The 26,296-nt window shown below is 59.5% G+C and overlaps 3 protein-coding genes across 13 annotated transcripts; 1 reads left to right on the top strand and 2 right to left on the bottom strand.

Annotated features, from left to right (window-relative positions):
- Positions 1 to 1,410: 1,410 nt before the first annotated feature.
- On the bottom strand, positions 1,411 to 7,883 carry LOC146541862 (uncharacterized). Of its 11 annotated transcripts, none has more exons than XM_085215481.1 (12): positions 7,650 to 7,883; positions 6,638 to 6,712; positions 6,094 to 6,423; positions 5,691 to 5,834; positions 4,819 to 4,893; positions 4,668 to 4,727; positions 4,040 to 4,111; positions 3,569 to 3,661; positions 3,319 to 3,426; positions 3,130 to 3,217; positions 2,603 to 2,698; positions 1,411 to 2,318 (listed from the first exon to the last, which is right to left on the bottom strand). In XM_085215481.1, the coding sequence occupies exons 3-12, from the start codon at positions 6,185 to 6,187 to the stop codon at positions 2,216 to 2,218; spliced, it is 933 nt and encodes a 310-aa protein (XP_085071607.1). In that variant the 5' UTR covers positions 6,188 to 6,423; positions 6,638 to 6,712; positions 7,650 to 7,883; the 3' UTR covers positions 1,411 to 2,215. The 11 variants fall into 11 exon arrangements, with proteins under 11 accessions (XP_085071607.1, XP_085071605.1, XP_085071606.1 ...); XM_085215479.1 differs by lacking the exon at positions 7,650 to 7,883 and adding an exon at positions 6,804 to 7,094 and having other exon boundaries at positions 6,094 to 6,513; XM_085215480.1 differs by lacking the exon at positions 7,650 to 7,883 and adding an exon at positions 6,804 to 7,094.
- Positions 7,884 to 11,185: 3,302 nt separating this feature from the next.
- LOC104916359 (monocarboxylate transporter 13-like) lies at positions 11,186 to 13,385 on the top strand. Its single transcript, XM_010727403.4, has 3 exons — positions 11,186 to 11,411; positions 11,874 to 12,626; positions 13,156 to 13,385. The coding sequence occupies exons 1-3, from the start codon at positions 11,318 to 11,320 to the stop codon at positions 13,356 to 13,358; spliced, it is 1,050 nt and encodes a 349-aa protein (XP_010725705.2). The 5' UTR covers positions 11,186 to 11,317; the 3' UTR covers positions 13,359 to 13,385.
- A 461-nt stretch (positions 13,386 to 13,846) lies between these two features.
- On the bottom strand, positions 13,847 to 26,049 carry ACAP1 (ArfGAP with coiled-coil, ankyrin repeat and PH domains 1). Its single transcript, XM_085215483.1, has 17 exons — positions 25,861 to 26,049; positions 25,256 to 25,300; positions 24,634 to 24,729; positions 24,458 to 24,532; positions 23,930 to 24,042; positions 22,601 to 22,652; positions 21,713 to 21,813; positions 20,747 to 20,858; positions 19,455 to 19,627; positions 18,166 to 18,235; positions 17,952 to 18,046; positions 16,876 to 17,018; positions 15,816 to 15,979; positions 15,606 to 15,715; positions 14,668 to 14,778; positions 14,490 to 14,539; positions 13,847 to 14,040 (listed from the first exon to the last, which is right to left on the bottom strand). Exons 1-17 carry the CDS (start codon positions 25,912 to 25,914, stop codon positions 13,940 to 13,942), a joined length of 1,665 nt encoding a protein of 554 aa, XP_085071609.1. The 5' UTR covers positions 25,915 to 26,049; the 3' UTR covers positions 13,847 to 13,939.
- Positions 26,050 to 26,296: the final 247 nt, after the last annotated feature.

Genomic DNA, 26,296 nt, shown 5'->3' with positions numbered 1-26,296 from the left:
AACAGGTGATCTTAGTGCAGGTAGAGTTCCAAATAAAAACCCGGGCTTCGTTATCAGTGCTGGATTTCATCTTGGTAAGGACGCTTTGAACGGGTGAAATGTAGACAGGCATCAACTCCCAGGTCACCTCGTTCAGTGCATCCTGACGTGGCATTTTGACTCACGTCGTGACCTTCACGCAAAACGAATGTGGTACTCAGACATGATTTGAGCCAGAATGTGCTGTGCCCACATTCAGAAGTTGGGATTATACACTATGCTTCCCAAAACCTCGGTGTTCTGTCGCACCCTTGGCCCTGGGGGCAGAACAGCTGTGTGTGGTGGTGTGAAAAGTGAGAAGTGTTGTTTCTGCATTGATCACTGAAAAGGGGCAATTGATCTAAAGAATTAAGCTGTAACGTACCTTTAGAACTAGCTGATGTGGAATGTAAGCATAGCGTATACGTATAAATAGCATACTTTAGAAACACAGTGCCCGGGTTCCCTATCAAAGACTTTCTCACAAAGCTGCAATAGAATTTAAATGTTTTAAACAATGTGGGTACAGTGTTCTGAACTAGGAAACGTGCTGTGAAGTTGTTCATTCGGCCGGCAAGAGTGAAATATATGTAATAAACTTTCAAGGAGTCGGGCCCTCGACACAAAGCAGAGCTGTCCCACTCTGTGGAAATGTGAGGATGCCACGTGCAGGCTGCAGGATGCTCCCCTCCGTCCCCCTTCTGAGCTGATCTCCATGCAAGGACAGATAAATGACCAGAACAATGACCAGTGTAAAGGGCACAAGTGTCAAGGGGGATAATTAAACAATTAAGAGACTATGGTTATGTTTTTGCTGTAAAACAGTCATCCGAAAGTTATGATCAAACATTTGTCAAGAAAGCAATTGTTAGAAGGCAATTAATCAATTAAGACAGTTGTGTCTGAGCGGTAGAGATTTGTGCTTCCCTGGTATTTGTATGACTAGTGAAGCGTCGCAAAGAGTGTGAGCCTGCAGTGCTCAGCCAGTGAGGAACCAGGGCAGCAGATCGGCGTCGGGCAATAGGGGATACAAGATGTAACGCTGCTTTCTCGGGGCGCTGCTGCTTGCGGGACGCCGCCATTGCAATCGCAAATAAAATCTGCTTTATCAGAGAAACCGTCCTGGAAAATTATTTGGGTATTTCCACCAGGAGGGAGTGTCGATGTGCCAGAGGGGAGAAAGGCGCTGCGGAAGGACCTGGATGTCGGGATGGATGGGCTGAGGTTCACTGTATGAGTTTCAGTAGGGCTGAGTGTCGGGTGCTGCGTTCTGGTGACAACAGCCCCAGGCAACCCTACAGGCCTGGGGAGGAGTGGCTGGAAAACTGCCTGACGGGAAGGGACCTCGGTCCGGCAGTGGGTCAGGTCATGACGTGACAACAGGACAGCATGGACAGTTGTGATGCTACTTTATTTATTGGCACAGCACAGCATGGAAAGCCCCGGGTGATGCCAGCAGTGGTTCTCTGGCTGTCAGATGATGCCCCCAAACCCACACGCCGGGGGTGCTCCCACCTCCTGACTGATGGTGGAGAGGAGTGGGAGGGCAGAGGTGATGCTGGGGTGGTCTGGGGGCTGCTGTGCCTGTCGTACTTCCCCCAAGGAGTGGTTTTACAGGTGTTGCATGGTGACCCCCCCGAGGGGGCCGCTCCCAGCTCCTGAAGGACGGTGGAGAGGAGTGGGAGGGCAGAGGTGGTGCTCTGGGGGGGGCTGGGGGCTGCAGGGCCTGGTATGCTTCCCCCAGGCTGTGGTTTTCTGGGTGTTGGATGACGCCCCCAAACTGACACCCTGGGGGGGCCGCTCCCAGCTCCTGAAGGACGGTGGAGGGGAGTGGGAGGGTGGTGATGATGCCCGGGGGGACGGGGGGCTGCTGGGCCGGTCGGCTTCCCCCAGGCAGCGGTTGTCTGTCTGCTGGACAATGTCCCCAAGGCTACACCCTGCTGGGCTCGCTTCCATCCCCTGATGGATGCTGGAGGGGAGAGCGAAGGCAGAGCTGGCGCTGGGGGCTGCCAGGCCTCTCAAGCTTCCGCGAGGCAGTGGCTGCCCCCAGGCTGACCCCCTGAGGGACCGCTCCCGACCCCCGAAGGATGGTTCTGGGGGCCGGGGGTGGTGTTGATGCCCAGGGCGGCCGGGGGCTGGCAGGGGCCGCCCTGGTGGTGCCGTGCGGCCGCTGGGCAGGTGGTCACGGTCGTTGGCATCATCTCCAGCTGCCAGGGCCCTTGAGGAGAGCAGGACGCCCGTCCGAGGGCAAGCTGTGGCCGCGGACATCGCGCTGGGCTCCATCAGCTGCAGCCAGGCGCCTGCGGAGAGAGGAACGTGCTGAGGGCACAGCAGAGCCCCTGCTCTCCTTCCTCAATGGCAAAGAGCCGCCCTCAGCTCTCAGCCCGTCTCGGGCCCAGCGCCGAGAACGGGCTGCAGGAATGGCCGTGCCAATTCACACGTCTGACAGCGTCGATCTCAGACCACGGTAGCCCACAGCTAACCGGCCTCTCCACGCTGCTGGAGCTGCAAGTGCCTCCGGGCTCACAGCAGCCCCACAGGAAAGGCTTGGGCAGGATGGGGGTGGGGGTGAACAACCACTCACCGGTTTCTCTGCCTCCATCGCCGGAGAAGCAGACAGCACGTGATCGTCGCTGCCAGCATGGAAACCACGAGAGCTGCAGCCAGTAGTGCCAGGCAGTACTTCAGTAACACCGGACCTTCTGTGGCACGTCCCTCATCTTCCACACCTGGAGGAACAGTGCGCTCACTGCTGTGTCTCGTGCCCTGCTGGCAGGCTCACAAGAGGTCTGACACGGCCACAAAACGTTGTCTTTCGTTTGGTTGGCCTCCGGGAACACGTGAAAATCCTCGGGCTGCAATGCTTCCCTGATTCCAGCGAAGCAAAGGGAACTCCCAAAGGCCCTGCACATCAAGGCACTCTGGAGCCTCTTTTTGGCCTCCCAGCTTTCTTTACACCCTGGCTCTGCCACGGTCCAGACCTTGCTGGGCCACGGATTTGCCGAGCTGGGACGTTCTGCGATTCTGTGATGTGTGACATGGACAAGAACCGCCACAGGAGGGATCCAGCTCCAGGCTGCTGCTGTGCCTGGTGCCTCAAGGAAGGCACCTCAAGCTCTGGAATGCGGGGACTGTGGGCAGGAGGTACGTTGGAGGGTCCTATTTCCTCCCCTCATCTGCTGAACGTGGTTCCCCTGGCCTTGTTCCCAAAAGGGCAAAGTTCCTACGTGTCTGGGAACTGGGGGCAGTGGGAGGGGAGCAACCTCTAACCACGGCACGGAGCTCTACGAGGGGCTTTACCTGGAGCACCAGTCGTGTGCGTGGCCTCTGTTCCTCCCGGCTGGACGGGCAGTGTGAGACGGCTGCCTTGCTGAGATGCACCCCTGTGCACAGGCTCTCCGTCTGCCTCTTCAGAAAGGAGGGAAGAGTGGGGCTGTAAGTGACTGCTCTGATCCGCCCTTTCCTGCTGCGCACCCTACGGTTTCTCCACGTCTATTTCTAGAAGCTCAGCTTCCCAAGCCTTTCAGGGAACAGACAGAAATGCACTCACCACGTGCCGCCGTCTTCATGATTCTCGTTAGCAAGTGGGACAGTCCCGTGGAATATCTTCCATCTTCCCATGCCACCTTCCATCCCCCCGGACCTTAACAGAAAGCATTAAGATAAACCTCAGAGAAACCAAGGATTGAACTGAGCGGTCTTTTCCGTGAAGGCAGTAAAGACAACAGCCACCCTGGGACGCCTGTGGGGCTCCAGCACAGGAGGCGGCCGAGGATTTGGCAGCGCCTTCCCTGCAGGCAATTCTGCACCCAAAGCTCTCTGAGGAGAACTTCCCACCACACACCGCAATCTACAGAGCTGCTCAGGAGCATCACCGAAGAGCAGACGGTGCCAGGGGGCCGTGTGAGGACAGGGCACGCACACGCAGCTGAGAATTCTCGCTCACAGCTGCAGGCACGCCTGGCTGCCATGAGCACTGTGAGCTGGCAGCTCTCACAGGAAGCAAAAACTCGTGCCATACCGGTACGAGTTGCTGGGGCTTCTGTCCTGGCGCTCAGCTGGGAAGCCGGAGACGATTCCGCTCCACCCGCACCTGTCCACAAACACAGAGCAGCTCCTGTCACACTGGCCACGTACTGCTTTAGACTGCAATGCCAGCAGTGCTCCACAGCACTCTTCTCTCCCTGCTCCACAGCAGCATCTGGCAAACAGCTGCTGGGTGCCTGCAGCACCGTGCCAGTCCAGAAAGGAACCGTGTGCGGAACTGTCTGCAGAAGGGAAGGGGCTGGAAGGGGACGGGAAGATCTGAAGCCCTTTCCTTTGGGATAGCCCCGTAGGAGGCTTATGGAGCAGATTGTGCTGAGCCTTTGGCAAGGCACTGCTTCTAGGCACAGCTGTAAGGAGAAACATTCCCATCGTGTGTTGTCATCTCGCTCTTCCTTAGGGACCTGCAGCGACTGGAAGGGGCTCAGCTGGCGCCGTGGCACCCAGACCTGGGTCGAAAGTTGCAAAGCTGGAGAGGTGGGCAGCTGGCTGGCACCCAGGCTGCTCGTGGAGTAGAAATCAGCGGGCAGCGAAAAGCTGAACCCCTCCTCAACTGCCACAACCGCATGTGAGCAGAGAGCGTGAGATGAAGGCTGGTGACTTACCTCTGGCATCCGGCCCGGGCTCAGGAACAGGACTCTGCTTGGGAAATCCACCAGGAGGACCTGCAGGCACAGATGTGATCAGACGCAGGCGAGGAGAGCTTCCACTGCACTAACTTTTCTGCCTTCAAGGAAGCAGACACTCGCAACTTACCTCTGGGTTTCCCCCGAGGCCAAAAAGCAGCCTTCAGCCAGCCGTCTGCATAGCCAGGATTGGGAGCACCGTCATCTGGAATCAAGAACAGCAGAGGGATGTTCCCACGGCACGCTGTGATCTCCTCGCTCGGAGACGGGGCAGGGCTCAGCTCGTGGGATGGCAGACTCGGGCCGCGACTGCCCAAGCTACAGGGCGACCTGGAGCCCGGCACTCGGCAGCTTTCCCAAGCTCTCCAGGCCACGTGCAACACCCCTCCGGGACCGCGTGGGAGAGCACGCGAAGAAAAGACACCCGAAGCCTCCGGGCTCCGGCCGGGGTCTCCGCCGGGAACCGGGATCCATCTGCGGGGAGCAGCAGGAAGCCGGAGCAGAAAGGCTCCCGCTTTTCCCAGCACCCATCTTCTGAGCTCCCCCTGGGACACCCCCGGGCGCAGAGCGCGCTCGGCCAGCAGCAGAGCCACGGCCCTGCAGAGCACCACTTCCTCACGCCCTCGCCCGGCTCCTGCGCTGCTGCCCGTCCCCCCCATCCCAGCACCCCCACGGAAGGCGGCCCCAGGACAGCGCGGCACACGGGGACCAGAGCCCGGACCTCTCGCCCTCGCCGCCGCTCCACGTCGGCCCCATCCATCCATCTCTGCCCACCCACCCGCTGCCGGCGCTCGCCACGGAGCAGCACAAGTCTTTTGGGAACACGTGGCCGTCAGCAGGAGGAGGAGAGCGAGGCGGGCGGGGGCCGCGGCCCCCCACACTCGTGCCATGCTGCCACCGCCGGCGCTGCAGCCACAGCGAGTGCTGCTGGGCGGCACAGAACGCCTGGGCACACGCTGAGCATTGTGACCTCACGGCACGAGCGGGGCCCTGTGACCTCACCACCACGCACTGCTGTTCCGCCGCCGGGGCCGCTTCCCCCTGGGCTCGCTGTGAGCACTGCGTGCTGGGGGAGGATTCCCAGCCGTCCAGAGCAGCAGGAGAGCACTGACTGCCACGGAAATGGGGAGCGCTGGAGCGGCGCGGCTGGGAAGGGGCGTTAAAGGAGGAGAAAGAAAATCACTGCGGCGTTGTCTGTCCTGCTTCGTGCGGATCGAGAGATTCACTTTTCTCTTTTAATGCCAAAACTTCAGTGACGTTGCCCCTTCAACCCTCCCCACCCCACCCACTCTCCCCTCACCACTACCTCTCGTTTCCTCCTTCCTCCCCTCTCCCCTCCCCTCTCCCCTTCCCCCTCTTTTCTCCCTTTCCCCTCCCCTTCCCCCTTGCCTTATGCCAAACTCACCTCTCCTGCTCTTCACTGAATTCTGCATTCTCTTGCCTTTTGCTGCTGCTCTTGCCGTGCTTTCCTTTGCAGGGCTGTGCATTGCTCTCTCCATATTTCTTGCCAGCCATTCTTTTCTTAGCCCTTATTCTTCACTTTTTACTTGGCTTTTTTCTTCCATTCTCTTCGCCTTTCTTCTCTCTCCTTCATTCTTTTAGTCCTTTTTTCTCAATGCTTGCCTGCTCCGCTCGCTGCTCTGCCAAGTGCCTCTCAGCTCCGCTCGCAGCCTCACTCCTTCTGCAGGCCCTTCTCTACTCCCTTCTCGTGCCCTTCAGGCTTTGCCTCCCCTTGCTGAGCAAGGCCATGCCCGTAGCTCCCCTTCAGCCTCCTCCGCCCTTTGCCTCCCTCCACAGAGATGCTTCTGGCCAGCACTCCTGCCCGCTGCCGTGCCCACAGCCCGCATCTCTCGGGGAGATGCAAGGCGGCCTGGAGCTCCCCACACGTCCTCCCGGCCATGGCTTCTCAGCTTGGCTTCAAGCCCACGACCCAAAGCAGCTCCTCTTACCTTTGGGCCCAGCTTCTCCTTCCGCGCAGCTCCTGTGGCAAACCGGGCCTCAGCTCTTCCCACGTTCCTCCATTCCTGCAAGGTTGCTTGCTGTCATTCACTGCCTTCCTTTGCTTTCCTTTGCTCTGCTATGCTCAGCTTTCCTACTTGCTTTCTCTACATTGACCTCCATTGCTTTTTACTTTTTATTCTCTTTTTCTCTTCCTTTTCTCTATTTTCTTTTCCACCCTCCCTGTTTGTTTTTCTGTTTGTTTGTTTCTTGGTCGGTTTTTCCTTTTCAGCCTTTTTCTCTTTTCTTACTTTTCATCTTTTATTATTTCTGGTTTATTTTATTTTCCCAATTTTACTATTTTTTCTTCCAGCCCCCCTGAAGTCACTTTATATCCATCCGTTGGCCCCCTTCATCCCCCTTATCGTTTCTATATCCGTGCCTCCTCTCCCCACATCACCCCACAGCCCCCCGTAGCCCCACACTCCCCTGTACTTTACTAGAGCCCACGCCAGCCCCCAGCAGCTCCCCTACAGCCTTTCACAACCTCCCATCTCCCCACGTCCCACCCAATCCCCCCCACAGACCCCTATGGCCCCTGTTTCCCACACCCACAGCCCTCCCACTGCTCCTCCAGCCCCACGTCCCCTTCTGGCCCACCTATTTGCCCCCTGCAGACATCTCTTATACCCTCCCCCAGCCCCGCATCCCTCCCCACAGCTCTCCCAGGCCCCTGGAGCCCCTCCCCAACCCCCCCAATGCTCCCCACAGCACCGCGTCCCCCCGCAACCCCCTCACAGACAGCCCTCTATTGCCCCAAACCCGCCTGGACCCACCCCCGGAGCCCCACACACCGCCATCCCCTGCCGCAGCCCCGTCCGCCTCCCCTCCCCCACAGCCTTCTGTAGCCCCCTGCCCCCCCACAGCTCCCCACAGCCCCCCTCAGCCCCCCGCATCGATCCCACATCCATCCCGCAGCCACAGCCCGTCCAGTACGACTCCCGCTTCCCCACACCCCCACACCCCACACGGAGGCGCCTTATGGCCCCGCAGGGTTCCTTCCTGGCCCGGCGCCGCTCGCTCTCCTCAGCGCCGCTCCCGCCGTGCCGCGGTTCCGTCTCGGTGCTGCCCGGACAGCTCCGGCCGTGCGGTGCCGTGCGGGGCGGCGCCGTCTCAGAGGAGACCCGGGCGGCTCACAGCTCGGGGCCGACGGCCGCTCCCGCGCGCTGCGCCTCAGCCAATCGGAGCCGGCGGCGCTGCTGCTGGCCAATGCGAGCCCCGGGGCGGGACGGAGCGGCACCGGACCAATGAGAGATCGGGGGCGGGACGGAGCTGCGCCAGGCCAATGAGAGGCCGGGGGCGGGATGGAGCTGCACCGGACCAATGAGAGGCCGGGGGCGGGATGGAGCAGCACCGGACCAATGAGAGGCCGGGGGCGGGATGGAGCAGCACCGGACCAATGAGAAGCCGGGGGCAGGATGGAGCAGCACCGGACCAATGAGAGGCCGGGGGCGGGATGGAGCAGCACCGGACCAATGAGAAGCCGGGGGCGGGATGGAGATGCACCGGACCAATGAGAGGCCGGGGGCGGGATGGAGCTGCACCGGACCAATGAGAAGCCGGGGGCGGGATGGAGCAGCACCGGACCAATGAGAGGCCGGGGGCGGGATGGAGCAGCACCGGACCAATGAGAGGCCGGGGGCGGGATGGAGCTGCACCGGACCAATGAGAAGCCGGGGGCGGGATGGAGCAGCACCGGACCAATGAGAGGCCGGGGGCGGGATGGAGCTGCACCGGACCAATGAGAGGCCGGGGGCGGGATGGAGCAGCACCGGACTAATGAGAGGCCGGGGGCGGGATGGAGCAGCACAGAACCAATGAGAGGCCGGGGGCGGGATGGAGCAGCACAGAACCAATGAGAGGCCGGGGGCGGGATGGAGCAGCACAGAACCAATGAGAGGCCGGGGACAGGGCGGGGCCATTGGTGGGAGGAGCGAGGACAGGGGGCGGGGCGGCGGTGGGGGCGGGGCCTGGAGGCGCGCCCTGTTGCTATGGGGGGTGGGAGATCGGGATGTGGGATTGGGAATGGAGTTTGGGATTGGGACTGGGATGTCGGCTGTGGGATTGGGATGCGAAATTTAGGATTAGGGTGTGGGGATGTGGATATGGGTCGGATACGGGATGGGTTCGGGATGGACATGGGATCAACAAGGGGAGAACGTGAGATGGATTGGGGATGGGAGATGGAAATGGGATGGGATTGGGATGATAATGGACTGGGATAAGTATATGGGATGGACTTGGGATGGATGTGGGTTATGGATTTGGGATGGATATGGCTATGGGGGTATGGATATGGGATGGGTTTGAGACGGCTGTGGGGTGCATCTGATGGATATGGAATGGGCTATGGGTATAGGATGGGATGTGGGATGGAATAAAGTCTTGGGATATGGATATGGGATGGCCATGGGGTGGCTACGGGATGGATGTGATGGATATGGGATGGGATGGCTATGAGATGGCGCTGTAGTGGTTATGGGGCCAGAGGGGCTATGGGGCCAAAATGCTGCAGTGACCTCTGTCCCCAAAGTTCCCCCTCCACTGTGAGACGTGGAGCCCCACAGCTGCTCCTCTGCCCTTTATAATTTACATGGGGGCGTGGGGGGGGCATCCCCCAATCCCTCCTTATCAAAAAATCAACCTTCATTACAAAAGTAAGGGGTGGCACCCCTGCCCCGTGGGAACAGTGTGGTCTGTGGGGTGGACACAGATGGGGTCCCCAGAGGGGTGTCCCCACCTTTCAGGTGTGACACTGTGGGGATGTCCCCAACTCTGGGATCCAAGACGGCCAGAGTGACATGAAAGGTGTCCCCAGCTTTGCCAGACTCCCCCTGGACGCCCCAAGTCCTTTCTGGGACACCCCCAGAGATGTCCCTGATGACTGGATGACTCCAGGACCACTCAGACCCACATGAGGACTCTCCGGACCCTACCAGACTCCACTGGGACATCTCCAGATCATCCCAGTGGCTCCTCAGAGCTCCTGGAGCCATCCTGGGAGCTTCCAGATCCTTCAAGGGACCCCCGCGGCCAACCTGGGGACCCCCTGAATGCCCCAAACCCTTCTAGGACATCTCCAGGTTTTTCTGCAGGACTCCAGGGGTTTATAGGGAGCTTGTGGGGAATCTATGTAGGAAAAGGTGTGGGGACCCCCCCCAACCTGAAACCCAGATCCTGGGATCACCCCATAGAACCCAGTTTCCCCAAATCTCTATTTGCCACATGTCCCCTCCCAAAAATAAAGGTCTCAGATGACCCTCCTCCCTGCATGGACCCCCACCCCTGGATGTAACCCCCCCCTAAAAGGACCCTTAACCATCTGCCCCCCATCCCCCCAGAACTCACGTGCCCCCCCCCCCAGGACTGCCTCTCTCTGTCCCCACCCCCTCTGTGCCCTTTGCCCAAGGAGGGGGGTCTCCAAGGCGTGTGGGGGGGTGGATCATTAACAGAGGCTCAAGGAAATGTCCCCCTTTGCCCCCCCCACCCCCAAAGTGGACTTTGCCCCTCCCCCCCAGGAGCAGCCCTGAGGCCATACCCAGGTAGGGAGTATGCCCCCCCCCTCCCCTCCCCCCTCCCTAATTGGGGACCCCCCCCATAACGATGATCACTCTTCCCCTTCCTCCATAACCTCCTTTCCTTTTTGCAGCTGCCCCCCCTGCCCTGGATGGTTGAGCTCCTCCCAGACACCAGTGTCCCCTCCTTGTCCCATTGTGTCGTGTGTTCCCCCCCCCCATCCCAGCCCTTGTGTGTACCCCCCCGCTTTGTTCCATTGTCCCCAGTGCCCCCCCTTATCCCAATGCCCACCTTCATCTTATTACCCCCCATCACCCCATAGCCCCCTTCATTCCACCCTCCATGTCCCACTGCCCCCCCCATCCCATTTTCCACTTACCTCATTGCCCCCCCACCCCATTGCCCTCTCACACTCCATTGACCCCCCCTCTCTACTACCCCCCTTATCCCATTTATCCCCTTACCCCATTGCCCCCATCCCATAACCCCACATTACCCCCCTCACCCCATTACCTCCCCACACTCCACTGCCCCCATCCTAGTGCCCCCCTACCCCACTGCTCCCCCTGACCACGTAGCCCCCCCCCACCTTGCAGTGCCTTCATGGCGGGGGTCTCCCCTTCACCCCGCTGGGGTGGGCTGTGGTGGGGGGGGCTTTCCTGCAGGCAGGGCTGGTGTTTGGGGGGCTGCGGGCACTGGGGCTGTGCCTGGGGGCACTGGGGGGGTCCTTTGGGGCACAGGCGGGGGCCGTGGCCTGGGTGGGCTCTGCTGCCATCGCCTCACTGCAGCTGGGGGGTGAGTGGGGCACCGGAGGGGCTTTGGGGGGGGAACTGGGGATGGTGGAGACACTGGGGGCATTGGGGGAACATCAGGGGCATTGGACGGACATAGAGGGGACAATGGGGAAAGTTGGGGGGCACGGGGGATAGCGGGGAACATTGGGGGGACATTGGGGCCAATGGGGGAGATGGGAACAACGGGTGCATTGGGGGGTCCCATCCTCACCATTGAGGATCTCTGGGGGAGGAGGTGGGGGGCAGAAACCACTCCCCCTCCCCATTTTAGGGCCTTTGGGCAGCGCTCTGAGCGCCCGCTATGGCGCCCGCCCCGTGGTCATGGCCGGGGGCTTCCTGGCGGGGATGGGTTTCCTCCTGGGGGCCTTTGCCACCCGCCTGTCCCACCTCTACCTCAGCGTGGGGCTGCTGGCAGGTACGTTGGATGATCTAGAGCGTGGAGTTCCGTGGGGGAGGGGCGGGAGATATCGAGTGACCTAGAACGTGAGAGTTTTTCAGATGAGGGGTGGGAAGGGGATTGAGTGACCCAGAGCAGGAGGGTTATTGGGGTGAGAGTTGGGTGACCGAGAACACGGGCTTCTTTTGGTGAAGGGTGGGAGATGTTCCGTGACCTAAAACATATGGTTTGTTTGGCTGACCTGGAACCACTCCAACCCGTCCCATCCCATTGGGTGACCTAGAACGACTCCAAACCTTTAGGGAACCCAAACCACCCCTTCCCATTGGGTGACCTAGAACCACCCCAACCCATTGTTTGACCCAAATCACCCCTTCCCATTGGCTGACCTAGAACCACCCCAACCCACTCGTTGACCTAAACCATTGGGCGACCTAGAACCATTCACCCCTTTGGCTGACCTAGAACGTCTCCTGGCAGGCCTGGGCTGGGCGTTGGTCTTCACCCCTTCCCTGGGGGCCGTGAGCCGCTATTTCCCAACGCGCCGTGCGATGGCCACCGGTTTGGCCATGGCGGGTGCCAGCGTCGTGGGACTGGCCCTGGGGCCACTCGTCCCACTCCTGCTGGATGCCTACGGCTGGCGGGGGTCTCTGCTCGTCCTGGCCGCCCTCTCCTTTAACCTGATGGTGGCTGGCGCCTTGCTCCGCCCCTTGGATGTCACCATCGAGATGGAGTCCCCACGGCCACCAGCACCACGTGGCCAAGGCGGGTTGCGTGAATTGCTCCATCACGGCCCCTTCCTGCGCTACGCCTTGGCTTTCGTGCTGGTAGATGCTGGCTACTACGTGCCCCACGTCCACGGGCCAGCCCGTGCCCAAGAAGTGGGGTGTGATGAACAACGTGCTGGGCTGGTGATGGCGGTGACGGCGGTGGCCGACGGCGTCGGGCGGGTGGTGGCTGGTTTGCTGGCCGCCCGACCCACCGCCTCCTTGCTCCGTCACCTCTTCGCTTGGTCCGTGCTGACGGGCTTGGCGTTGCTGCTCCTCCCTTTGGGGACTTCCTTTGGGGGTCTGACAGCTTTGGCTTTGGCTTACGGGTTCTGCGCCGGTGCCATCGTTCCGCTCCAGTTCACCGGTGTGGCCGAGGTGGTGGGAGCAGGGCGGCTGCTGCACGCCATCGGCCTCATGCAGATGTTCGAAAGCGTCGGGTCGCTGCTGGGAGCACCTTTTGCTGGTAGGATGGGGCGTCTGGCATGGGGCTGGGGGTGTCATGGGGTTGGGGGGACCTAGAACCAGTCAAGGAAGGGCACCCAGGAGTGGTTCCTGGCCTGATTTCCCGACGCTTGGGGTCAAAAAACAACTCTGCTCATGTGTCATTGAGTTCGGTGACCTAGATCCAGTCACTGGAGAATCCAGGAGTGGTTCTTGACCTCCATTTCCATCATTTTGGGACATAGAATGATGCCATTTAGGTGTCATGGAGTTGGGTGACCTATAACTGGTCATGGAGGCGTGTGGGGGGAGGGGATCCTTGGCCTAACTTCCCTTTGCTTTGGGTCAAAAACAACATCATTGATGCTCCATGGAGTTGGAGGAGCTGGAACTTACCGTTGGAAGCACGTAGAAGTGGTTCTTGGCCTGATTTCCCATCACTTGGGGTCATAAAATGACATCATTGGCTTGTCGTGGGATTTGGGTGACCTAGAACCAGTCATGGCGGGTGCCTTATTTGGGGTTCTGGATTCCTCAATGCTCTCTTTCAGGTTGGCTGCGGGACCTGACTGGGGACTTCAAGGTCTCCTTCCTCGCTGCTGGTGCCTTCCTCCTGGCTGGGAGCCTCCTCATCCTCACCCTCCCCAGCTTCTTCCGCACTTCCCGGAGCGATGGCAGTGGCACAGAGGGGGTTCCTGACCCAGTACCTAAAGGCCTTGAGCTCTCTTCAGTTCCCCTCTCACCACCCAATTAAACCAATTAAATCCTCATCTCCCACAAAGCTTGCCCTGGGCTGTGTCTCTCCTTCTGTACCCTTGGTGGGGGGGGGAGGGGAGGTCTGGTTCTAGGTTACCCAAGCAGAACCCATTTGACATGGCAAACCCACCGGTTCTAGGTTACCCAACCAGAACTCATCTGAGATTGCAGCTTTGGGGATCTGGTTTGAGGTAACCCAACCAGGACCCATTTGAGACAGCAGATTTGGGGGTTTGGTTGTAAGCAACCCAGTGAGAACCCATCTGAGACAGCAAATTTCAGGATTTGGTTCTATTTGGTTCTAGGTATCCCAATCAGAACCCATTTGAGACAGCAGATCTGAGGGGGTAGGGGTGGCTCTAGATGACACATTCATTGCCATTTGGGGGGAGGAAAAAAATTGTTCTACAACCTTCACCAGGGCTTTGCTGGGGTGTGGTTCTAGGTCCCTTAACCAGCCCCATTCTAGATACCCCAACAGTTGCCTGAGAACAAATAAGGCCATTGCTTTATTTCAATTAATAAAAGGGGGCACGGCCCGCCTCTGCAGAGAGGGGCTTGACCCTCGACGGGATGGAGCTACAGGGTGGAGTGCTTTGAGGGGGCACGGCTGAGCTTCTCGGGGTTGTCGGAAGCCATGAGGGAGATGTCACGGAAGATGTCGAGGTAGGTGTCATCACCTGGGGAGGGGGAGATGAGTGTGGGGAACCTTAAAACAGGGACACCCTCAAAAAATGTCCCCACCGAAGAATCTCAAACTCTGGGAGCTCCCACTCTTAGGGTTGACCCAATCTCAAATCCCCTCCCCACCCTGGAGCTCCTATTCCCTTCCTGTAACCAAGGGTTCCCCCCAAAACTTGGATTCAAGGATATCCCATACTTGGGGTGATTGACTCCCAAACCCAAAGTCTGACCTCAAATCCCACAGAAATTCATCCCCAAACCCACAGCTTTGCCTCCACTCATAGAGACCGACTCCAAATCCCAGTGACTGACGCAACATCACAGAGATTGACCCCAAAACCCAGAGATCCACCCCAATACCCAAAGACGAACCACGAATCCTAGAGCTGCCAGAAAAACACCCAGAGATTCACCCTCAAACCCACAGATTGACCCCAAAACCCACCGGTCTGCCCCTGGGCCACATCCAGCTCTCTCATCTTGGCCAACCGCAGCCTGAAGGGGGGGATGGTGGGGGTGGAAATCAGCGATAGGAGGAAATGAGGTGGGGGTCACACACCCCAAACTTGAGGTGCCATCCACCCACCACCTATGGGTGCACCCAGTTTGGGGAGGAGGCTCACAGGGTGACGATATCAGCATTGGCCAATTCCATGGCAATGGTGAGGGCGTCCTTCCCCTCCGCATCCACGGCGTTGATGTCAGCACCACGCTTCAGGAAGAGGCACACCAGGCTGCAATGGGGCAGGGGGTGAGGGGCTCCGTTTGGGTATCAAATGGGACAGAATCTGCTCTGGGACATGGGGGGGATTGAAGGACCCCCCAAGTAAATGGAGGTCTGCCCAACTAGGGACCCTTCCTTGGAGGAAAGGGGGATACTCCAAAAGTGAATGGGGAATACCCCCCAAAAAATGGGGATCCCCCGAAGGGAAAAGTTGGTCACCCATCCACGAACAAACCAGGGCAGCCCTCGCTGAGCTTCCCACAGAGGGAACCACGCTGGGGGTGAACACCACCACCATCCAAAAATGAGGACTTGGGGTCACCCATCCAAGAATGGAACAGGACAGTCCCTGCTGAGCTTCCAGTGTGGGTGGCATTAGGGCTGGGCACCACCACCATCCGTTTGAATGGGGGTGTTTGGGGTCACCCATCCAGAAGCAAACCTGGGGGCTCCCAAATGGCTGAGGTGGTGGGACCACAGCCACCTCCCTCCTTTAAACTGGGGATCCCACAGCAACAGTCACCCATTTAGGGAGCAAAACAGTCCCTGCTGAGCTTCCTATCCCACAGCTGTAGGGGTGACCACAGCCACTGTTCATTTAAATGGAGAACTGGGGGTCAACCATCCAGGAGCGACCTCTACAGCCCCTGCTGAGCTTCCCATCCAGCCACATCAGGGATGGGCACCACTCATAAGATAAGGATCCCCCCCCTACTGCCACCACTCATAAGGATGCTGAACACCCCCCCCCCACTGCCACCACTCATAAGGATGCTGAGCACCCCACCCCACTGCTCCCACCCCATTTACAACCCCCCCCCTCCTCCCGGCACCAACCCGGTGTGCCCCAGCATGGTGGCATGATGCAGCGGCCCCCGCCCATGGCTGTCCCTCTGATTGACATTGGCACCGTTCTGCAGCAGGAACTCACAGCCCAGCAGCGAATTCTGTAAGTGGGAGAAGGGGGGAGATCATTATCAGGGTGATGGGTGACCCCCTCCCCCCAGCTGGGATCCCAATAAGGTGATACCCCCCCCCCCCCATTACCACAGCCACAGCCTGCAGGAGGGGGGTGCGGTGCTCTTCGGCCACGTTGGCCCAACCAGGATCTGCACCGTGGGCCAAAGCGTCAGCCATGGCTGGGAGACGCTGGTGCTGAGCCCCCCAATAGAGGAGAGCCCCGGGGTGAAGGCTGGGGGGCGGCTCGGGTTCTGCAAGGGGGGGACAATGGGGATGAAAAGGGGGCCAGGCCACGCCCACACATGGCTGGCCACGCCCATAACGCTTCTAGCCACGCCCACTGTACCAGCAGGCTACGCCCACTTTTCTAGAACTTGGAGTGCAGAACTAGTGCAGAACTTGGCTACACCCATGATGTCCATAGGCCACGCCCACCGTCAAGAGGCCATGCCCACTGTGCTCACAGGCCACGCCCACAGCCCGTAGCCACACCCACTTTAATGGCTGCACCCAGAACCTGCCCACCTCCATTATAACTACAGGCCGCGCCTGCTGTCAATAGGCCACGCCCACTGGACCCACAGGCCACGCCCACAAGCGACCACGCCCATGTTACCAATGGACCACACGCACAACCTGGCCACGCCCACTAGGCCAAAGGCCACGCCCACAAACCGTACCCACGCCCACTCTGCCTACAAGACTTGTGCATGACCTTACCATGCCCAGTTTCATTAGGCCACGCCCACTTCCAACAGGCCACACTCACAGTACCAACAAACCACGCCCACAAATGGCCACGCCCGCTTTGCCTGGTGGTCACATGCAGAGCCTGGCCACGCCCACCATGCCCACAGGCCACGCCCACTTTGTCTAGAGACTATATGCAGAATCTGGCCACGCCCACTATTTCCATAGGCCACACCCACAAACCGTAGCCATGCCCAGTTTCCCTACAGGGTGCAAGTGGAAAACTGGCCACGCCCACTATGTCCATAGGCCACGCCCACTTTCAGTTGCCTACGCCCTTTTCTCGTGCGCTCCCAACCTGTAGCTCCACCCACCTATTTGAATGCCCCACCCACTTCACAGCTGCCCCGCCCACCACCACTCCAAGCCCCACCCTTCCATCCTTTTCAGCCAATACCTGTCGCCTGTGAGCTGCGGGGGGCGGGGCTTACTCGGGAGATGTGGCGGGGTGGGCGGGGCTTTTTGGGCCACGCCCCCGGAAGTCGGGTGACGAATTTCTTCTCCACGTATTTGGCTCTGATCCAATCCTCACGCTGCAGCCTATGTGGGGGGGTCCGGGGGGGGTTCTGAGGGGGTCGTGGGGTGGGGGGAGGGGGGGGGGGTTCAGGGTCCTGGGGGAGGTCCTTAAGGGGGTCCCTGAGGGCTCTGAAGGGTTTTGGGATGGGGTCGTGGGGGGTGGTGGTGGTCTCTGGGGTACCCTGCAGGTTCCCTTGGGGGGCTGGGAGGGGGTTGGGGGGTTTTGGGGGGGTCTCAGGGGATCTTGTTGGGTTTGGAGGTCTAGGATGGGTCCTGGGGGGCTTGGGTGGTTCTTTTGGGAGGGGTCTTACGGGGGTCTGGGTGTCACAGGTGGGGGGGTTGAGGGGACGGGGGGCTTTGGGGTCTTGGGGGAGGTCCTTATGGGAGGGGTTGGGGGGGGTCTGAAAGGTTTTGGGATGCGGTCCTGGGGGGTGAGGGGCTTTGGGGTACCCGGCAGGTTCCCTCTGGGGGGCTCAGGGGGGTTTTGGGGGGGTCTGAAGGGTTTCTGGTGGGGTCTCTAGGAGATCTAGGAGGGGTCCTGGGAGGTTTGGGGGGGTCTTTCGGGAGGGGTCTTATGGGGGTCTGGGGGGGCTCAGGTGGGGGGTTTGGAGGGGATGGGGGGCTTTGAGGTTCCCCAACTGGGGGGGGATCTGAGGAATATTGTGGGGGGGAAGAGTCCAGGAAGGATCTGGGGAGGGTCCTTGGGGTATGTGGGGAGGGGGCTTGTGGGGTCCCCAGATTGGGGGGGGTCTGGGGAGTATTATGGGGGGGGTCCAGGAAGGATCTGGGGGGGGTCCTTGGGGGTATTAGTGTGTGTGGGGGGGCTTGCGGGGTCCCCAGATTGGGGGGGGGTCTGGGGAATATCGGGGGGGAGAGTGCAGGAGGGATTGGGGGGGGTCAGCTCTACCCCTCCCCCCAAATTTTGGGATTCTTTTTATGGGGGGGGGTCTCACCCACCTCGAGCACTCGGGGTGGGGTCTCTTCACCCCCATCTCATCCACCCTGGCCTCATAGATGCGGTTCAGTGCGCGGTTCCCCAGCTCACACATCAGCTGGGTTTTGTTTTTTTTTGGGGGGGGGGAAAAAGGAATTTAATGGGGGGGGGAGGGGTTGAGGACCCCCCCAAAATCCCCCTACTCCTTTCCCATTCCATCCCAGTGCTCCCAGTTACCTTCACCAGTTCGGGTTCCCACGTGTCCAGGGTGAGTGAGCGGACCTTGGAGAAGTGAACACCCAAACTCCTGGGGGGGCAAAAATAAATGGGGGGGGTCTTGGGGGGGGGTCTCCAGATCCTGTGTGGTTCCCAATGTCTTTATGGGGGTTCTTATGGGGCTGGGGGGCTCTTTAAGGTCCTGGAAGGAGGATATGAGAGCAGGGGGATCTGGAGGGGTCCTTGAGGTCCTGGAAGGGAGATATGGGGGTGTCTGGGGGACCCCAAAATCTTTACGGGGGTTCTTATGGGGTTGGGGGGCTCCTTAAGGTCCTGGAAGGGGAATATAGGGGTGTTTGGGGGTCATGGGGGGGTCTGGAGGTGTCCTTAAGGTCCTGGATGGTAACATGGGAGCGTTTGGGGGGTTGTGGGGATGACCCCAAAGTCTTTATGGGGGGGGTCTTATGGGGTTGGAGGGCTCCTTAAGGTCCTGGAAGGCGGATATGGAGTGTGGGGGGGGTAGCAAGGGGGACCCCAAAATCTTTATGGGGGCTCTTATGGGGCTAGGGAGACATTTAAGGTCCTGGAAGGGGGATATAGGAGTGTGGGGGGGGTCATGAGGGGGATCCCAAAATCTTTATGGGGGTTCTTATGGGGTTGGGGGGGGCTCCTTAAGGTCCTGGAAGGGGAATATGAAGTGTGTGGGGGGGGCCTCAAAACCTTTCTGGGGGTTCTCATGAGGCTATGGGGACATTTAAGGTCCTGCAAGGGGGACATGGGAGCGTTTGGGGGTCGTGGTGGAAACTGGAGGTGTCCTTAAGGTCCTGGAAGGCGGACAGTGGGGGGTCTGTGGGGTTGTGAGGAGGATCCCAAAACCTTTATGGGGGTTCTGATGGGGTTGGGGGAGTCCTTAAGGTCCTGGAAGGGGGAAACGGGAGTATTTGGGGGACTTCAAAGTCTCTGTGGGGTTTTTTGGGGGGGTCCTGCGGGGGTGTTTCCTTAAGGACCCTTTTAGGGATTTGGGGGTGGATTTGGGGCTTCAGAGGGGGATTTGGGATTCAAGTGGGGATTTTGGGGTGAAATAATGGGATTTGGGATCCAGGTGGGGATTTGGGGGTGAAATAATGGGATTTGAGGCATTGGGATTTTGGTGTGAGAGCTCTCAGCACTCCTTTAGGATGAGGAGGATTAGGGACCTTTATGGGGGTTCTTCCAGGATTTGGGGTCGCGGGGCTGAATTTGGGGCTTAAAGGGGGGTTGGATCTCGAACCCCAGTGTTGGGGTGGATGTGTGGGGTTTTGGGTTCTCACCGGTGGATCCCAGAGCACTCGATGCACAACGTGATGCCCAGGTTGACGCTGGCCCAGGCGGGGTCGGGCGCCCGGCATTCGCAGCAATTCTCGTTCCCTTCCAATCCCAAAATCAACCCCAAAACTTCCCGACCCCCTTGGGAACCCCCGGATCCCGACGGCGACCCCGAGGGCTGCAAAAGAATGGGGATGATGGATGGATGGATGGGGGGGGGGGGACCCCCATAGCAGGGTTTGGGGTTCTGACATCTCCCACCCCCTTAAGGGTTTGGGGTCCCAAAACCCCCACACCCATCCCATAAGGGCTTTGGGATCCCATAATGCCCCCCCATAAGGATTTGGGGGTTCCATAGGTCCCTAGATAAGGTTTTGGGATCCCATAAATCTGCCTTAAGAATTTGGGGTCCCACACCTCACCACCCACTAAGAAAAGGATCTGGGGTCTCATAACCCCCCCCATAAAAATTTTGGGGTCCCATACCTCCCTACTCATCAAGAAAAGGATTGGGGGACACATAACCCCCCCCGCCCCACCCCATAAGGATTTCAGGGTCCCATAACTCACCCCATAAGGATTGGGGTTCTACAGGTCCCCACATCGGGATTTTGGGGTCCCATAACCCTCCCTTAAGAGTTTGGGGTCCCACAGCCCCCCACCCACTAAGAAAAGGATCTGGGGTCCCATAACCCCCCATAAGCATTTTGGGTCCCATGACCCACCCCATATGGATCTGGGGGTTCTCTAGGTCCCCCCATCAGGATTTCAGGGTCTCAACCCCCCCCCCACCCCATAAGGCTTTGGGGTACCATAATTCTCCCTTAATAATTTGGGGTCCCAGAGACCCCTCCCACTAATAAAAGGATTTGGGGTCCCATAGCCCCCTACCATCCCATAAGGACTTTGGTGTCCCATAACCCTCCCTTAAGAATTTGGGGTCCCATACCCCCCCACTCACCAAGAAAAGGATTTGGGGTCCCAAAGCCCCCACATCCATCCCATACAGACTTTGGGATCCCATAATGCCCCCCCCCATAAGGATTTGGGGGTTCTATAGGTCCTGACATCAGGACTTTGGGCTCCCAAACCCTCCCTTAAGAATTTGGGGTCCCATAACCGTCCCATAATGATTTTGGGGTCCCTTAACTGCCCCACCCCACAAGGATTTATGGATCCCAATGGGTTTTGGGGCAGTTCCGGGTGTTTTTTTGGGGGTTCCCAAAGCTGATCCTAACAGATCTGGAAAATATTTGGGGGTTATATTTTTTTTGGGGGGGGGGGAGGGGGGTCTCACCTGTGTCGGGCCGGGGGGGGGGGCCTGGCTGAAGGCGGAGGCGATGCTGCTCTGCACCGCGCTGACCCACAAACGCTGCTGCCCTGCCGAGTCCGCCTGCAGCACACAGCTCCTGGGGGGCACCCCAAAAGGGTTATGGGGTCGGGGGGCACCCCAAAAGGGTTATGGGGTCGGGGGGGCACCCCAAAAGGGTTATGGGGTCGGGGGGCACCCCAAAAGGGTTATGGGGTCGGGGGCGCACTGCAAAAGGGTTATGGGGTCGGGGGGCACCCAAAAAGGGTTATGGGGTCGGGGAGTACCCCAAAAGGGTTATGGGGTCGGGGGGGGGCACCCCAAAAGGGTTATGGGGTCGGGGGGCACCTCAGAAGGGTTATGGGGTTGGGGGGGCACCTCAGAAGGGTTATGGGGTCAGGGGGGCACCTCAGAAGGGTTATGGGGTTGGGGGGCACCCCAAAAGGGTTATGGGGTCGGGGGGGGGCACCCCAAAAGGGTTATGGGGTCGGGGAGGCACCCCAAAAGTGTTATGGGGTCAGAGAGAGCACTTCAGAAGGGTTATGGGGTTGGGGGGGGGCACTGCAAAAGGGTTATGGGGTCGGGGGGGGCAGCTCAGAAGGGTTATGGGGTCGGGGGGGCACCCTAAAAGGGTTATGGGGTCAGAGAGGGCACCCCAAAAGGGTTATGGGGTCGGGGGGGCACCCCAAGAGGGCTGTAGGGTTCCTAAGAGGGAAAGGTTTGCCACTTTGTGGGGTCCCCGTGATTTTAACGTTCCCGTTTCCAGCACTCCCAGTTTTGGGGTCCCCCTGCAATTTTAGGGTTGAACTTTTTGGGGGACCCCTCCCTCAACCCCAACCCCCCCTCACCACCATTTTTACACCCCAACCCCTGCCCTCCCCCTCCCCTATTTCGGGGTCTTCCCCCCTCACATCCCCCTCCCCCTGTCCCCCCAATTTTTGGGGTCCCACTCACTTATTTGGGGACACCACCTCGAAGCAGAAGCGCCGCTCCAATTCGGGACAAGGCTTCACAGTGCACAGCCTCAGGTCTGGGACCACCACCGTGGGGGGGTCCTGGGGATGTGGGTCAGGGGAGACCCCAAAACTGAGACCCCAAAACCACCTCAAACAGCCCCAAAACTGGGATCCCGAAACCCCGACCCGAATTGCCTCCATTTACCCCAAAACTGAGACCTCAAATGGCCCCAAACAGCCCCAAAACTGGGACCCCAAAACCCGACCCAAACTGCCTCAATCTGCCCCCAAACTGGGACCCCAAATGGCCCCAAACAGCCCCAAAACTGGGGCCCCAAAACCCCGGCCCAAACTGCCTCCATTTACCCCAAAACTGGGATCCCAAAATGGCATCCCAAATCGCCTCAGAAATGACCCCAAAACTGACCCTAAATAGTCCCAAAACCTGAAACCCCAACTGGTCTCGAAATGGCCCCAAAATTGCTCTGAACAACCCTAAAAATGACCCCAGAGCAGTGATCCCAAATAGGCCCCAAAGCTGTGACTCCAAACCACCCCAAAACCTCAAAACCCAAACGGTTCCAAAATAGCCCACAAACTGCCCCAAACAGCCCCAAAACTGAACCCAAAATAGTCACAAATGGCCCCAAAACTGAGGCCTCAAAGCTGTGCCCCTAAAAGCCCTCAAATGGCCCCAAAACTGCGACCCCAAAACTGCCTCAGTTTCAAAATATTCCCCCCCCCAAAAAAACCCCACCCCAACACCAGCCCCCAAAATGCAGCTCCCATATCCAGACCCCAAATTTAACCCCTCCCCCATATCCAGACTCCAGATTTTGGGGCCCCCACCCCAAATAACCGCCCCCCCCCCCCCCCCACCCCATACCTGGGCCCGTTTGAGGTAAACCAGTTGGTTGCTCTGAATGGAGAACCAGCGCCTGTAGGATTGGGGGGGGAGGAAACCCCAAAATGAGGAGGGGTCCCAAAATGGGGGGTGAGACCCCAAAACTGGGCCAGTGGGGACCCATGGGTCTCTATGGGGTCTGGATGGTTCTTGATGGGTCTATGGGTCTCTGTGGGTCTCTATGGGGTCCTTATGGGGTCTTTGTGGGGTCTCTGCCATATGGGTTTTTCTATTGTCATCTATGGGTTCCCTATGAGTCCCAGTGGGTCCATATGGGTCTCTGTGGGTCCAACTGTGGGTCTCAATAGATCTCTAACGGTCTCCATGGGGTCTTTATGGGGTCTTTATGGGGTCTCTGCCCTATGCCTTTCTCTATTGTCATCTATGGGTCCCTATGGGGAACCTATGGGCCTGACTATGGGTCTCTATGGGCCACTGTGGGTCTCTATAGATCTCTAATGGTCCCTATGGGATCCTTATGGGGTTTCTGTGGGGTCTCTGCCTTATGGGTTTCTCTATGGACATCTATGGGTCCCCTGTGAATCCCAGTGGGGCCCTATGGGTCCTGCTATGGTTCCTTATGGGTCCATATAGGTCTCCACGTGGGTCCCTATTGGGGCCCCTATGGTTCTCCATGGATCCTCTATCGGTCCTTGCAGCCCCCAGTGGGTCTCTATGGGGTCTCCGGGGGTCTCTGTGGGGTCACTATGGGGTCATGGGTCTCTACGGGCACACTGGGTCTCTATGGGTCTCTATGGGTCTCTATGGGGTCTCTAGGGGGACATTGGGCCTCTATGGGTCTCTGTGGGTCCCTACGAGGTTTCTTTGAGTCTCTATGGGGTCTCTACGGGGACATGAGGCTCTATGGGGACATTGGGTCTCTATGGGTTTCTATGGCTGTCTATGGGTTCTCTACGGGGACGTGGGTCACTGTGGGTCTCTATGAGGTCTCTATGGATCTCTATGGGTCTCTATGGGGACACTGGGGACAGAGGATCTCTATGGGGTCTCTATGGGTCCCACTATGGATCCCTATGGTTCTCACTCTGGATTCTCTATGGGTCTCCCTACGAACCCTTATGGTGTCACTACGGGTCCTCACAGGGTCCCAACGGGTGCCGCTATGGGTCTCTATGGGTCCCGTTGTGGATGCCTGTGGCACCATACAGGCCTCCATACGGGTCTCTACGGAGTCCCTGTGGGTCCTGCTATGAATCTCAGTGGGTGGAAACCTGTTAGAGGGCATGGTAAGGTTTGGGGTTTTGGGGGGGGCTGTGAGGGGGTCCTTGGGGGTGTGGGGGGGCAAAGTACCGGCTCCAGGTGCGGAAGGCGTTGCTGGCCCTCTTGTACAGATACCCCTCCATGGGGGGGGCATCAGGCCCCGCCCCCCCGCTGGCCACGCCCACCACCTCCTGCGTCAGGTCCTGGATTGGGGGGAGGGCAGTCAGAGGCCACGCCCCACCTCGAGACCACGCCCCACTTCCCAAAGCCACGCCCGTTTTGCCAGACCACGCCCCCTTTGTACAGACATCCCACGACTCCTTTTTCCAGGCCAGGCCCCATACGACCAAACCACGCCCCCATTTGTCCAGGCCACACCTCTTTTTTTCTAGACCACGCCCCCTACATGCAAACCACGCCCCCATCCAAACGTCTCCTTTTCCAGGCCACGCCCCCTACACCCAAACCACGCCCCCTTTTGTCCAGGCCACGCCCCCTGTCCCACCAGAGTCCCATTCCTGCCCCCAGCCCCACACTCAGAAGAGGGGGTGCTGGCCACGCCCCCTCTCTTGGCCCTGCCCCTCCCTTGGCCACGCCCCCTTTCTTGGCCACGCCCACCTGCTGCAGCAGCAATGCGTGTCTCTGCTCCAGGTCCCGCTGCCTCCGTGCTGCTTGCAACTCCATCTGCTCCAACTTGGGGGGCGTGGGGGAATGCAGCGCTCAGCCCATCAGTTCCCCCCCGGGAGACCCTCCCCAATACGGAAGGGGCTAAAAATCCCACTGGGGGGGCCCACCTGTGTTCCCAGGCTCGTACGGAATGGTTGGGATGAGGCGGCTGCGCTGTGGCCGTGGGAGAAAAAGGAGGCGTGGGCGGCCAATAGGGAGAGAGCCTGGGGGAAAAGGTGGGGGAGGGAGGGGGGGTCTCACCCCATGAGCCCTCCTGGGCGCCTCCATGGATCTGTACGGAGCCCCAGCATCCTATCCGTGGAGCTCCAATAGAGCCCCAAACCACCCCACGGACCTCCAAATTCCTCTTTGGCCCCCATTACCCCCTCAATGGACTCCTAAATCCCTCCCGATGACCCTCCAGACCCACTCCAGTGGACACACAAGCCACCCTGAATCCCCCTCTGTATACCCCCAAGTGCCCCCTTAGACCCCAGAATCCCCTGTAGGCTCCCAAATCCTCCTATAAACCCAACAGAAGTTCCAGAACCCCCCTCACAGATCCCCAGACGCCTCCATGGATCCCTCAACGCCCCCCCGGTATTTTCAGACCCCCTTCACAGATCCCGATGATCCCATAGATCCTTCTTTACACCCCCTGCCCCCTTTTATTGGGCCGCTAAGAGCCCCTCATGAGCCCCCTAGGACTGCCCCATTGCATGCCAAGATCCCCTCCAGCCCCACACTCACAAACTGCAACATTTCCGTTTTCTCCTTGTCCTGCATCACGTTGAGCTGCAGAGGGGGAAGGAAAAAAGAATCGGGGGGTCTCTTGACCACGCCCCCTGCAAGCCCCGCCCCCTTTCAGCCACACCCACCACGGCCACACCCACCAATAAACCAACCTAAGCCCCACCCATCCCAATGCCCCACCATTCATCCAAACCACTCACCACCAAGCCACGCCCACTTCTAAGCCACGCCCACTCCAAATCCCAACCACCTGAGAACCACACCCTTAAATAAGCCCCTCCCCTCTCAAAGCCCACCCTCACTAAGCCCCACCCATCTCTATACGCCATTCATTCACCTAAGCCACACCCATCTCCCAAAGCCACGCCCACTCCACACCCCAATCACTATCCACGCCCATCCCTAAGCCACGCCCACTCAACAGCCCTCCCACTCTGCACACCCTTCCCTAAGCCACGCCCACTACAAAGCCCCGCCCATCCCTAAGACACGCCCACTCCACATCCCACCCCAATCACGCCGCATACCCACCCCCTAAGCCCCGCCCACCCACCCCCACCTCCAACCCCCTCCCTCTCCACACCTCCTTAAGCCCCGCCCACCTGCATCACGTGATCCAAACCCCGCTCCCTGGCCACTCCCCTCGCCCCCCCCATGGCTGCGGCCGCTTCCTGAGCCTCGTGGTTGCGGCGCCGGGGAACCTCGGCGTGGTGCTGCAGGGCCGCCCCCAAAGCCTCCAGCGCACGGCCGCGCTCCCGCCGGGACCCGCGAACCGCCCGGCAGCCCCTGGAGAGGGGTGGGGGGGGCGGGGGGGGACACGAGGGATGAGAATCGCCTCCCCTCCCCTCCCCTCTTCTCCCCTCCCCTCCCCCCCCCCTCTCCTCCCCCCTTCCTATTTGTTGGAATTCCCCCCCCAGCACCCACAGGGTCTTCGTGACACCCAGGGGACCCCCCCACCCCCCCTTCCGTGATGCTCACGGATCCGGGAACCCCGCCATGGGACCCTTAGAACCCCCCATATGCCCCCCCCATGACACC

Source organism: Meleagris gallopavo, unplaced genomic scaffold, assembly GCF_905368555.1.
Source record: "Meleagris gallopavo unplaced genomic scaffold, MGAL_WU_HG_1.1 scaffold_51, whole genome shotgun sequence".
Classification (NCBI taxonomy): domain Eukaryota; kingdom Metazoa; phylum Chordata; class Aves; order Galliformes; family Phasianidae; genus Meleagris; species Meleagris gallopavo.
The sequence above is the reverse complement of the archived record's forward strand: the minus strand, read 5'-3'. Positions and strand labels throughout refer to the sequence as shown.